This window comes from Setaria viridis, chromosome 9 (assembly GCF_005286985.2).
Source record: "Setaria viridis chromosome 9, Setaria_viridis_v4.0, whole genome shotgun sequence".
Classification (NCBI taxonomy): domain Eukaryota; kingdom Viridiplantae; phylum Streptophyta; class Magnoliopsida; order Poales; family Poaceae; genus Setaria; species Setaria viridis.
The window spans coordinates 46,659,043-46,671,769 of NC_048271.2; the positions used below are offsets into that span (position 1 = coordinate 46,659,043).

Sequence of the window (12,727 nt, forward strand, 5' to 3'; positions counted from 1 at the left end):
CTTTATTATATAAATTTGATCAAACTTGAGACGTTTTAACTTTTAAAATTTTTTAAAATAACTTATAATTTAAAAACGGAGCGAGTAGCTTTCTAGACCCTGATCTGATGAAGTGACTGCTCACCGCTCCACGCTGGAGTGCTGCCCGAACCACCACGTCGGCACCGAGCCTCCATTAGCCTGCGTTGGGCTTGCTCTTATATCGCCTTTCTCCGCCGATGCACGCCTGCAAGCTGCTGCAGCGGAAGAGAGAATAAAGGAAACTACGTAACACGGTACTCCTACTCGTGCGTACTCGTACTGCGTACGTGCTGGCCAGTCGATGTCATAACACGCACCAAACAGTGTCCAAGTGGTTAGACATTCCAGATCCTGCGTTCTAATTGGCCAGTCGAGCAAGCCAGGATCGTTCGCCGCCGACAGCTAGGGTATCTTGCATGATCTTGTTGGTCACGTTGGTCAGCAGACTGATTAGATTAGACAGTCCACTTGGGGGTTGGTTTATTATGATCAGCTCAGCTGCTGCCATACATATATAGTAGTACTTCTAGGTGCCATTCGGTCTCGTCAGTTAGTTTCATCGAACATGCCCCGAAAACCAGCTTTTGTACAAAGTGTCTCTTTTCGGCGACCGGACGAGCGAGCAGCAGAACTCCTGTAATTGCGCACACTCTGCAGATATTACCTAATATTCCTTTTAGAGTATGTTAATAAGGAGTAGTATAAGATTACAAAGCGATTACTCCTTTCAGAGCCACACCTTTCCGATGTAAATAAAATGGCGATGAACTCCACGTACTCCTTTAACAGTTTTTTTTTTGAATGGTATCGGCAAAATATCCGACCCCATTCGTTCCAAAATTGTTGGGCCTCTGGCCGGCTGCTTTGAATCCTATACCAAAGTTGGCAACACGTTACTCAGAGAGAAGTGCTCTGAAAAGTTAAATGTTGAAAAGAAGATAAATAAAAAGAGGCGTCACTGGATCTGGATGGTAGCTCGACGTTGCTATTTGTTTCGAAATTTTCTCCGGATCGAAAATGTTGAGGGTGACAGACTTATCCTGCAATTTGTTTTATCGGTCTCACTTGGTATGGGCTTGTTTTGGTCACGAAGCATCATCCACCAGATTGGCTCACGAAAGTTGATGATCAGCTAATTAAGGTGGGCCTAGAAGCAGTCCTATTTTAGGGGTAAAATTAATAGCTATATATAGTCTGCTAAGCACCAGCTAATCTTGGGGCCATATATGGCGATTTGTTTTACTCGTGATGCGCCTGATATGTTTCAGCTGTCATGGTAGGTCCATTAACAGATTCATATCTTTCTTTCCGAGGGTGACTAACAAATTCACATCGATCCAGAGTGGCGGAGCTTGATAAAAACTGAGAGGGGGGCGATCAAGTAATAGAGGGGGCCAAATTTGCAAGTTTTTCTGCTTAAGTGGTAGAATTAAATCCCTCTTAAAGAAATTTTTGTACTTCATTTCTTCGGTCCTGCCTGCCCTTTTCTGTGCAAATTATTGGGTTCTTTTCAGCACTTGCTGTGCTTGGTTGGAGAGTAATATAATGCTGTTGTGCCACAACTGTAACAAATTTATTAGGCATAAAATGTTCATAAGGTAGCATTTTTCGGACCGGATCAGGCTCGAGCCGGGCTGACAAAAAGCCCGGATCATTTTAGGCTGAAAATTTGTGCCCACGAATAACCCATGAGCGTTGTCGAGCCGAGTTTTCGAGCCGGGCTCGAGCCGCCCGTTCTTTTTTAGTTGAAAAACAGATGAAATTAATTATTTGGGCGGGCTTAGGCTAGCCTGATTTTTTTTTCGAGTTTCGTTTTCGCTAACCACGCGGCCCGGCAACTAGCGTGGGTGGGCCAAAACCCATCAGACACCCACACACAGTTTCATGAACACTGCTACCAAGATTGGGAACTAGGTAATCATGCCTGCTCTCTCATCGTGAAGATCTTATCAAATAGCAAAATTGCTGATGTGAATTGAAATTTAATGACCGTAAAATTCACCGTGAAACTAATACAGCCGTTCATCTTATTAACCCGTTTCAACGGAGGGATAGGCGGCGGCCGCCGGCTCTTGGAATCGAAGCAAGACTTGTTTTTGGAGAAGCCGGAAAAGCTCCCCAAACCAGGTGAAGGTATGAAGTGACGGTACCTATGCGGCTCTAGCTCCGCAGTGACCGCAGTCAGCACCAACACGCTGCAACTTGCCTAGGTAACGCGAAGACGTATGGCTTCGATTTTTGGAGGGAAAACTCCGCCAGGCAAGGCAGTTGCTCTCCACGCCAAAAGTAAAAGCATCGGCGAGAGCAACTGCAACTGCAACTGCAACTTGGGCTGCTCCGATTTCTAGCTGCACAGTATATATTCTTCTGATACGTTTAAAAAATCGTTCTGATGGACAAGGAGCAGTAAAGCGCCTTCCCCCCCCCCCCCCCCCCCCCCACCCCACCCCTTTGCTTCGTCGTCTTGCATTCGTGATTTGTGTCACCTTCTACGCTCTCTCGCCACTCTTTCGCCGCACCCGCGCTGACTAGTTGCGTGCGTACGTACTTCCGGTGCGCAGCGCCGTGCACGAGCGGGCGCCGTGCATGGCCAAGTAGTTACGGTAGGGTTTGCCTCGTGATTAGCTTGCTCCTGTGATGAGACCGCTGGCTTAGGAGTAGCAGCTGTCGGCTGTCGCCAACAGTTCCTCCCCAGACGGAGACGGTACGCGAGGCGAAGGTACATGCCCGCGCCAGGCGAGCACCGCCACGCCGTCCGCCGCCCACGGCACGGACACGCGGGCGTCTCGTGGGCTGATGTCGCGTGCACGTACGCGGGCCGTGGTCCGAGTCCGCCCAGTCTCGCGCGGTCGCATTCGCGCACGCACGGCCGATCGGATCGCCGTCTCGATCCGAGTTGGCAAATGGCACGGTCGTTGATGGGCGCGCGCGCGTGACTGTACATCTCGCTCCCTTTCAAATCCTTCCTTTTTGACCGCATCTTCTGTCACGTGTGGCTTGCGGGGTGTGCGCGGGTCGTGTAGCGCTCGATTTTTCGAGGGTCTTTTTCAGCTCAAAGTGATTGCAGCTGGTACTCACGAGCGAATTGTAGAGGATTGGTCCTTTTCAGTTACAAGCTCCTGTACACTACGGTTGTCATCAAAATCGTAGATTCTACATCGAATAGGATCGAAATCACAAGATCTGGGACATATAAATCGCAGGAACACAGATTCTATCGAGTAGAATTGTATAAAGCGGATCCTAAATCAAGACTGTAAAGAGTGAAGTCAGAGCATATAATCATGATTTTGACAACTATGGTCTTCCTTTGGCTGCACATTTTCTAGTCGATGTTCCTTAGCTCACACGATAGCTAGCATAGGAATCGGCTTGGGGCTGGGACATCTGGCCGGACTCTGTTCCTTCTTTACGTAGGGATTGAAAAGGATCGTAACTCGTAAGGTTAGACATTGATTCAGGGGCGTAGCTAGGAATCCCTTTTTTCTTTGTTAGGAGGATCAACAGTGCTGAATTTGCTCAAAATTTGATCAAATTCAAAATTTATAGTGAAAATATCAAGCCATAGGGGGGTCCGCCCCCGCGGCCCCCCTCCCTCCGCCACTGAAGACATTCTCGATCTTGTCCAATCTCTTGGTGAGGTGATTAACCAAATGAACCTGTAAACTTTCTATATTTCAGGTCAGCCAAAGTTACGTTCTTTCTGGACGTCCTAGTAGGTTGAAAGCTTAGCTCAACATAAACAATCTTATTAGCGCCATGCCCCCGAAAAAAAAATCTTATTAGAACCATGAAATTCTTGCAAACTAGCCCTTGCGTACTGAGAAATGCGCTCTAAAAGAAGGAAGTATTTTTGATGCAGAATGGACTCCAAAAATGCGTTTTACTATCCCAGATGAGTTTCATCAAAGGGCCCGGCTAAGACCAAACAAATAAGCCCACTAAGTAATAGCCAAGCCTAACCTACCTTCCGTAAAGCCCAGCAGGAGAGCTGTAGACTGAATGAGCTCAGCCCAGCCCGCCGGCCCCGTCTAGCCCATTTTCTCAGCCTTTACGAGCGGCCCAACACGCCGCCATCCTCCTCGCCGCACTTCGTCCTCGTGAGCTCCGCCTCCACCTACTGGCCAGCCATCCTCGCCCACCTGGCTCTACAATTTACAAAAGCTTCGCACTCGCATGCTCTTCGCCGCCTCACGCCTGCCGCTCCAGCGCTTCCCGCCTCGCCGCCTCCGCCTCGTTCCGGGCTCCCCGATGGCCTCCACGCTCGCCATCCTCAGGCCCTCCGCGCCGGCCCCGCTCGCTGGGCCCCGGGGCCGGGTTGCCGCGCCGGCGACCGCAAGGGTGGCGCTGTCGTCCAGATCTAGGTACTCATCGGCCAGGGTGTCGCTCGGTTCGGAAGTGGCGGTGAGCGCCGACGCGCTCTTCGCCGACTACAAGCCCACCACCGCTTTCCTCTTCCCCGGCCAGGTACAGTGAGGGCAGAGCGAACTCTTTTGGCATGTCTCAACTTTGAAAGTAAAAAATGACAATATTATCTAGTTGAATGGAAATTGAGAAGGAATCAGAAGCAATTTGGCATTGGTAGCTATTTCAAAAACAGACTTTTGCACGCTTCAGTTAACGTAGATTAATTTTTGGCCACAAAAGATTAAGGTGTGATGGTTAGATTGTGCCAATAGATTCTGTTGATTTATAATCTGACGCTTTACTGCTGCTGTGATTTGCATATTTTTTTAAAAAAACTCTGCTACTTACCCTTGGGACATGTTGGCGTCATTACCTTGTCCCCTGTCCATTTATTTCTGAATGCCTTTAATTTCAGGGTGCCCAAACTGTTGGAATGGGTGCAGAAGCTCAGAGCGTTCCAGCAGCTGCCAAACTGTTTAACCATGCAAATGACATACTTGGGTATCTCCAAGCCTCTGATAGTATCTATGTGTCTTTTTTGGGGGGTCTTTCTTGCATTTGATGTACTTTAAAGCTCATGCTGACTCTTTTCTTTCTATTGGTTGACATAGATATGACTTGTTGGATCTTTGCACCAATGGACCAAAAGAAAAGCTTGACTCAACGGTGATCAGCCAGGTATGTTGATTTCAGAGTCCAAATTATTAGCACAAATGCACAATAAGTCTTTTCTTTTGCATGCAGCCCATTCACTACTGCTAAATACCTGCTACTTAAACATTTTTCCTGATTTATATGGTATAGCTTTGCAGTAACTTTATGCCAAACCTGGGAATCCCAGATTTAATTGCATAATTTTTCAACAGTAGCCTGCTCTGGTTCGGTTGCCTGTATTTTCATTTTGAAGCTTGCAGTTAGGATGGGCATTCCAAGAAATTAATCTGGCAGTTTTCCTTTTGCATAAGCTGTATCGCATATTTCTATGACTCAAGCTTTACATAGGATTATGCATTTGAAGTGTAGTATTTTTGCAGTCTTGTCAGCGAAGTGTTGTGTTCTGCTTGCTGAACATGTCCATTTTGCAGCCAGCTATATATGTTACCAGCCTTGCAGCAGTAGAGGTACTACGTGCACGCGATGGAGGCGAAGATGTGATCAACTCTGTTGATGTTACGTGCGGTCTCAGCTTGGGAGAATACACTGCCCTTGCATTTGCTGGAGCTTTTAGGTATTCCTTTTGTTCTATTTAGAGTTTGTCATGTCAAATCATGTCCATCATGGGGTGAACCACTACACATAATAGGCTTATTTTGGTGACTATAGCTTGGATGCAATAGTATATTAAATATGCACACTTACACATCGTATATCAACAATGCAGCTTTGAGGATGGACTGAAGCTTGTCAAGCTAAGAGGTGAAGCTATGCAGGTTAGTCCACAGAAACACTAAGAGATTGTTTGATTTTGCACCCTGAATTCTAATGTCAATTGTCTGTGTAGGATGCTTCAGATGCTGCCAATAGTGCGATGGTTAGTGTGATTGGTCTAGATTCAGAAAAGGTGCAACAGTTATGTGATGCTGCTAATGAGGAAGTAGATGAAAAGGAAAGAGTTCAGATAGCAAACTTTCTCTGCCCTGTAAGCGTTTTGTCTGATGCTGCTAGTAGAATCTTTTATTTCTCTATTGGATCTTGATTGATATGAAACGAAGTAAAATTACATTACAGGGGAATTATGCAGTTTCCGGTGGTGTTAAAGGTATTGAAATGGTTGAAGCCAAAGCCAAGTCCTTCAAGGCCAGAATGACGGTTAGTGGCCCAATATATCTAAATTTGCTTGAAAGTATATGTTTGAAAATATTATTTTATACCACTCAACTGAGAAATATGGCTATTACAGTTTCAGTATCTTCCATTCACCATTTTTGTTTCATTGCCACCAAAGGATTTTACATGCCAAAATTAACCATTATGTTTCCAGGTTCGCCTAGCTGTTGCTGGTGCGTTCCATACTAGCTTCATGCAACCAGCCGTTTCAAGATTGGAGTCTGCACTGGCTGCCACTGAGATTAGAACACCGAGAATTCCAGTCATCTCCAATGTTGATGCACAGCCCCATTCAGATCCTGACACAATCAAGCAGATTTTGGCGCGGCAGGTGACCTCCATGCCAATCTTAAATTCATATCGCAGGCTAACTGCTTTCTGGGATAATGTGATTTCTGACTGCTGTATGGCTCTGGCTTGCGGGAGCATCAGGTAACCTCTCCTGTACAATGGGAGACCACTGTGAAGACTCTTATGGGCAAGGGGCTTGAGAAAAGTTATGAACTCGGACCAGGAAAGGTGAGAGATTATCTTACAGTTTCTGACTCTATTATTCAGCATGTTGTTTCAAGTCATCGCAGTGTAGTACAGCAGCTTCAACTATTGTTGGTGCAAAAGACTTAATAATGCTCTTGTACCAGGTTATAGCAGGTATTCTCAAGAGGATCAACAAAGGCGCTAGCATTGAGAACATCGGTGCTTGAGATATTAGAATTTCAAGATTTCTGGATCAGATAATAAGGTAAAGGATCTGACGAACTCCTGATGGTATCAAGTTCTATTTCAGAGGGGTGGTGACATGACATCAGGGGCGAGAGAACCTACAGAGGTTATTGTAGGACTTTTTCATAGAGTTCCGTAATTTTTTGGTTATGTTTGTTTACTGCCATGGTTGAATTTTGATCGAGATGTAAAATTGGCACCTGTAAACTCTTGTGTACCATCAATGATCATCTGCACAAAATTGTAGTTTGACAGTATTTAAATATGAAGCGCATGCCGTTTGGTGAAGTTTTGTTCTGTTTTCAATGCCGTCACGGGCCCGGCTTCCTCTGCCTCTTCTACCTCCGGTTCTACCAATCTTCCTCCTGCTGCTATCGCCTCTTCACGGAACCGTCACCTCTTCACGGAGACACGGACCAGATCGCCACCGTAAAACTATAGTGCAAGCCCCCAAGGCCCCCCCAATGCCCCCATATGATCTAAGGCCCCGTTTGGATCATTGGAATTGAATTCCATCCTAATAATCATAATTTAGACACAAATTAATTAAGCTAATATAATTGTATGTGGAATATAGTTGTATATTATAGTTGGTGATATGGGAGAGATACTTGTATGCTGCACTTCTACTATAGAGAAGCGAGTCTAAGAGCATGCTATAAGAATTGAATTCCATCTAATAACCATAATCTATAGAATCAATTTCCATCTCCCACCCCATGAATTTAAGATAGGCTTATATCTAAACTTTGGAAAGTTGTGGAATGCCACATTCCAACATAAATTAGCCTACTCCATTAAATAGATTCCAATTCCTTGGACCCAAACGGGACCTAAAGGAAAATCTTGCCGGACGAAGGCATAATGGGCAGTTGCTTTGCCGGAGCATAATCTAAAAAAATTCTTGCCGGAGCAACTCGGTTGGAAGGCACAATGGGCAGTTAGTAAATTGCAATGAAATTGCAATGTTTATTTACGGCATGTGGCAACAATAATAACAAAGTATACAGGACTGACAAGCAACGATAATGCGAGCAGAAAATCTCTTGCGAACATCGAGACTCAAGAAGTACCGACATCAATTTCTGTTCTCGACTCAGCCAAACTACCAGCATAACTAATTTTAATCAACGATATAAAACAAAAAAAACAAGATATACTTACTAGAAGAGTAAGAGTAGACAGTAGTGTTGACACGTTCAACACGATAAGCAAACTATTTCTTAAGTGGCAGCTAACGCATTCAGCAATGAAACAAATGACGAGTTAACAGGGCAAAGGTTTAATTTAAATGCTCAAAACTTAACATAGTTCACATTCACTGCCAATTTCCAGGTACCGAACACCTAAGCAACAACTTTGGCATCAAAACTATGGTTTTGAAGTACAGAGGGAGCAAACTAGTTGAGACCCCAACCAAACCATCCTGCTTCAAAGAAATGAAATAGAGATCCAGGACATCTTTATGCGTTTTCGGCGACAGGGTACTCAAAGACCACGTCCTTCCCACAAAGCCTGCGGTAGACTGCAGTGAAGGTCTCCAGCTTGTATTCGGTGTTGTTCCTCTCCTTTGGGTCCAAGAAGATCTGAAATGAGCATCATATGAAAATTATCAGTACTCGAATTCATCACCTTAATGTGACAGACATCAAACTATATCAAAACTAAGCACAGAATAACTCTAAATAACAAAGCCAAAGATTTCAGTGTACGAACAAAGCCAAATAAGAGGCAAGCATACCTTGATGATCTTGGCACCATCCAAACGGTATCTGACACGCTTCCCCACAATCTCAGCTGGGTAGACAACATCCTCCAAGATTCCATCATGAACAGCAGTCAGAGTCCTAGTGCGAGGACGCTGAGCAGCTGAACCCTTCTTGGGTGGCCTCACAATCCTTCTTGTGGCAACAATCACAACATCCTGAGTCAAGCAAAAAGAATGATCAAATTATGTTCAATTATTGAAAACCTGTATACAATTATAGAGGAGCACACCAAACAGTATCACTTAGCCAAAAGTTTCCACTCTATAAGCCATGGCACCAAAATCACCATATGGAATAACAACTCAAAACACAAAGCAAATACTAAAGTAACATGCATTAACATCACAAGCACTGAAAAGATAACCCGGGCCAAGAAGAAATTCTGCAAATTTCTAGGAAGGAGTACTCAAACAATTACTGGATGATAATATAGCCTACACAAACAGCATTGATTCTTCATCTGTATATCAATTCAGATACTCGATGGATTAAAAAGGATATACTGTAACTGAACTGTTCAAAATTCAAGCCATGCATGATGATGGTATATTCAGTGCCGCATTTCTTACTAATGATACATCTACTACTTATGATGTAAGTAACCTCATGCACGATCTCTAGGCCCATTAATTATTCAAGCATAGTCAGTAACTGAACATTACAAGCTATGCACCACAATAGCACAACAAAACAAACGAAATTCACCTTGCCACTGAATTTTTTCTCCAGCTCCCTGACGAGCCTGACATGGATCTTCCTGAAGGCCTTGCGCAGACGGTATGGGACGTGGATCACAACAGCCTTCCTGTTCCCGGCAACATCCATCTGGCTGCAAAGCATCACCACCGAAGGTCACACCACAGGCAACTAAATCTCACAAGTGATTATAGGAAGATACGGGCGGCTTACATAGCATTGTTGATGTAGAGGTCCTTGAGGTCGCTCTTGATCTCCTGGTTGCTGTTCTCCAGGTCAAAGAAAGCCTGCGAGGCATCAACGAGCGCAAATACATCAGACACCGGAGAAGCATCCCCGATCACACACACAGAGCATCAGTTCAAAGATAAGAAAACAGCCAGATGAAGCGACGAGACGGGAGAAGATAGGAGAGGGATTGGCGCTCTGCTCACCTGAGCGACGGAGTCCTCGAACTCAGAGGGCTCGAGGCCCTTCTCCTTCTGGATCTTCTTCCTCGCGGTGTACATCTTGCCTTCCCTTCGCCGCTGGACCCTGCCGAGATGAGATTCGAACAGGACGACGCAGATCAGCAACGAGCGCAGTAGGGACGATAACAATCAGAGAGCGCGTCAAGAGACCGGCGGTGGAATCGAAGGCGGAGAGGGAGACGGATGGATACCTGAGCGGGAGGAGATGGGGTGAGGAAGCGAAGTGGAGGCGCCGGCGCTAGGGTTTGGAGGATGCGTGGGTGGCTGCGCGGGTGGGCGCTCTTATACGCTCCCATAAAACCCTAGCCTCGGGGAGTGGGCCGACCAGGCCGGGGTTGGGGATACTGGAACGTGAGACGGGCTGGATTTTCATAAGCCCATTTCGTTAGCTTAATATAAGATCGTCGTAGGCCTACTGCATTTTGGCCCAAACCGTCAGCGGGCTTCCTATCTGGCTTCCGGTAGCCTGTTAACTATATCGCTTCCACTGTGAGATTCGTGCAAACAACACCCCTTGGGTGTACCCATCTTCCTCAACCTAGCTCCCTCCCCCGTGCCGCCGCAGCCCCCGGCCCCGTCATCGCCGTTTCCACCGTTGGGGCTGCCGTTGCCGCACCCACCGTCGGGTTTGCCACGGTCGCCGGCACCATCAGGGCTGCCGCACATGCCGACCCTCTCGGCAGCTGCCCCTGCTAGCACCGGAGAAGATGAGCATTTTCTTAAAAAAAATATTGATGTAGGTTTAGAAAAATGTTGAATATATTTTTCAAGCTGTTGAAATATGTGTTCTGAAGTATTGAATGTAACTTTTATAAAATGTTGAATCAAGTATTTTGCAAATGTTGATTAGATTTTAACAAATATTGAATCTTATATGCTAAAATGTTGAATCTGATATAAAATGTTGATCTTCTAATTTCGACCTAATGGACTTTAAAGTCATATTACTTGTCAGCACATGGATGTCTCCTGACCTCATCGTTTGGCGCCAGCAAGGAAGGAGGTTTGTGGAAGCCAAGAGGCGAGACGTGAGCTATCTCTCCTCAGGTCACACATGTCCGTCGTCAGCCGCTGTTTTTTTTCAATACGCGCAACCGTGGCGACGACCAACCACACACAGCATGCGAGGAGGAAAAGAGCCGTCGCTTTCACGCGGCAGTGGAGGGCACATCTTCCTCGCCGCTTCTCGCTTTGATCCGGTCGGGTCCGACGCGTGACCTGGTGAACCAGGACACCACCCTCCGCAGTCCGCACGATTCCTTTCTTCTCCGTCTCCGCGTCCCAACGAAGTTAACCGAGAATCAGAGCAAGAGATCGCACGCAGGAGGGAGCCGCAGCAGAGGAGAGGGGGCGCGGAGAGATGGACGAGATCATGAACAAGGTGGGCACCTACTGGCTCGGGCAGAGGGCCAACAAGGAGATCTCGTCGGCCGGCGACGACATCGAGGTCCGTGACACAAAACCATCTCATGATTCTCATCCCTGCTCTTTCTTGCACCTCATCATGTTTCGTTTAGAGATTTGTTTGGTCCTAGGCTCGTAGCGTTGCTCTGCTCTGATGAGCGCACGCACAAACCTTGGCCTGCCTTGCGCTCTCTGATCTCGATGTGACCAAGCTCCGAATGAATCAATTAGAACTTTTCAAAAAAATGAATGAATCGATTAGTAATCACTGTTGCTGTCTATCATCAGTTTACACATCGTTTCGTTCCTTTGTACCCTGCGTGTTTAATACTGATTGGTTTCTTGTCAGAGATAATCGGAGAAACAAAAAAAATAAAATCCAAACCCTTTAATCCTTCTTTATCCCCTGTCCTATTGTCTCACTTACTTTTTGCTGATCGAGCTGATGTTCCCTGCACCTGCAGTCGCTCTCAACCAGCGTCGGGGATGGCGCGAAATGGCTGGTGAACAAGCTGAAAGGCAAGATGCAGAAGCCGCTGTCGGACCTGCTCAAGGAGCACGGCCTGCCGGTGGGGCTCTTCCCGCGGGAGGCCACCAACTACGAGTTCGAGCCGGAGACGCGGCGCCTGACGGTGCACATCCCGTCCCCCTGCGAGGTCGGCTACCGCGACGGCTCCGAGCTGCGGTTCGACGCCACGGTGACCGGCACGCTGGGCGACGGCCGCCTCACGGAGGTGGAGGGGATCAAGACCAAGGTGCTCGTCTGGGCCAGGGTCACCGCCGTCAAGGCCGACGCCGCCAAGGTGCACTTCACGGCCGGGATCAAGAGGTCGCGCAGCCGGGACGCGTACGAGGTCGTCAGGGGCGGCATCACCGTCGACGAGTTCTAGCTGAAACGATCTTGGTCCTGCTGCTTGGCTGCGCGCTGCACGCTGGGATGGTTGGTCACTTGCAGAAATAAAATTCTACTCTCAGCTAGCACTAGCAGAGAGGTTTGTGCGCACTGGACTGTGTGTGTTTGTGCTTTACTGTGAGAGATACTGTATTATCTACTGCTATAGCGGAAGCTCATGGGGGTCAGGCTCCGGTAGCTTCTTTTTGTAGTCACTGTCAAGTGGGTCATGCCTTTGACTCATGCCTTTGACGAGAGCATGCATCTGTTGAAGTTCCGAGGCTCCGGGCTTTCAAAGTGTTTTGGCTTTCAGGAAAAACTGAAAGCTAACTAAAAAACCAACTTCTTCCTAGGTGCGTCGAAGAAAGCAACTTCCGTATAGTTCATCTCCCACAGCAACTCGGACCCTGCTTTTAGCGGCTGCGACGGACGGTTTTCACCCAAAATTACTCGTCTGCCGCTCATAAAGGAGCATACCCCTTCGATCTTTCTTTCTTTTCCCGTCATCTTCTCTTCTT

At 46.9% G+C, this 12,727-nt stretch overlaps 3 protein-coding genes across 3 annotated transcripts; 2 read left to right on the top strand and 1 right to left on the bottom strand.

Annotated features, from left to right (window-relative positions):
- The first annotated feature begins 4,140 nt into the window (after positions 1–4,140).
- On the top strand, positions 4,141–7,266 carry LOC117841071 (uncharacterized). The gene is made up of 10 exons (XM_034721641.2): positions 4,141–4,488; positions 4,844–4,929; positions 5,040–5,106; positions 5,514–5,656; positions 5,810–5,858; positions 5,930–6,067; positions 6,157–6,237; positions 6,410–6,586; positions 6,688–6,774; positions 6,897–7,266. Exons 1-10 carry the CDS (start codon positions 4,198–4,200, stop codon positions 6,957–6,959), a joined length of 1,182 nt encoding a protein of 393 aa, XP_034577532.1. The 5' UTR covers positions 4,141–4,197; the 3' UTR covers positions 6,960–7,266.
- A 978-nt stretch (positions 7,267–8,244) lies between these two features.
- Positions 8,245–10,248, bottom strand: LOC117840616 (small ribosomal subunit protein eS7). Its single transcript, XM_034721138.2, has 6 exons — positions 10,105–10,248; positions 9,878–9,977; positions 9,657–9,730; positions 9,453–9,576; positions 8,720–8,902; positions 8,245–8,564 (listed from the first exon to the last, which is right to left on the bottom strand). The coding sequence occupies exons 2-6, from the start codon at positions 9,950–9,952 to the stop codon at positions 8,442–8,444; spliced, it is 579 nt and encodes a 192-aa protein (XP_034577029.1). The 5' UTR covers positions 9,953–9,977; positions 10,105–10,248; the 3' UTR covers positions 8,245–8,441.
- Positions 10,249–11,047: 799 nt separating this feature from the next.
- LOC117836389 (uncharacterized protein At5g01610) lies at positions 11,048–12,486 on the top strand. Its single transcript, XM_034715798.2, has 2 exons — positions 11,048–11,360; positions 11,782–12,486. The coding sequence occupies exons 1-2, from the start codon at positions 11,274–11,276 to the stop codon at positions 12,205–12,207; spliced, it is 513 nt and encodes a 170-aa protein (XP_034571689.1). The 5' UTR covers positions 11,048–11,273; the 3' UTR covers positions 12,208–12,486.
- Positions 12,487–12,727: the final 241 nt, after the last annotated feature.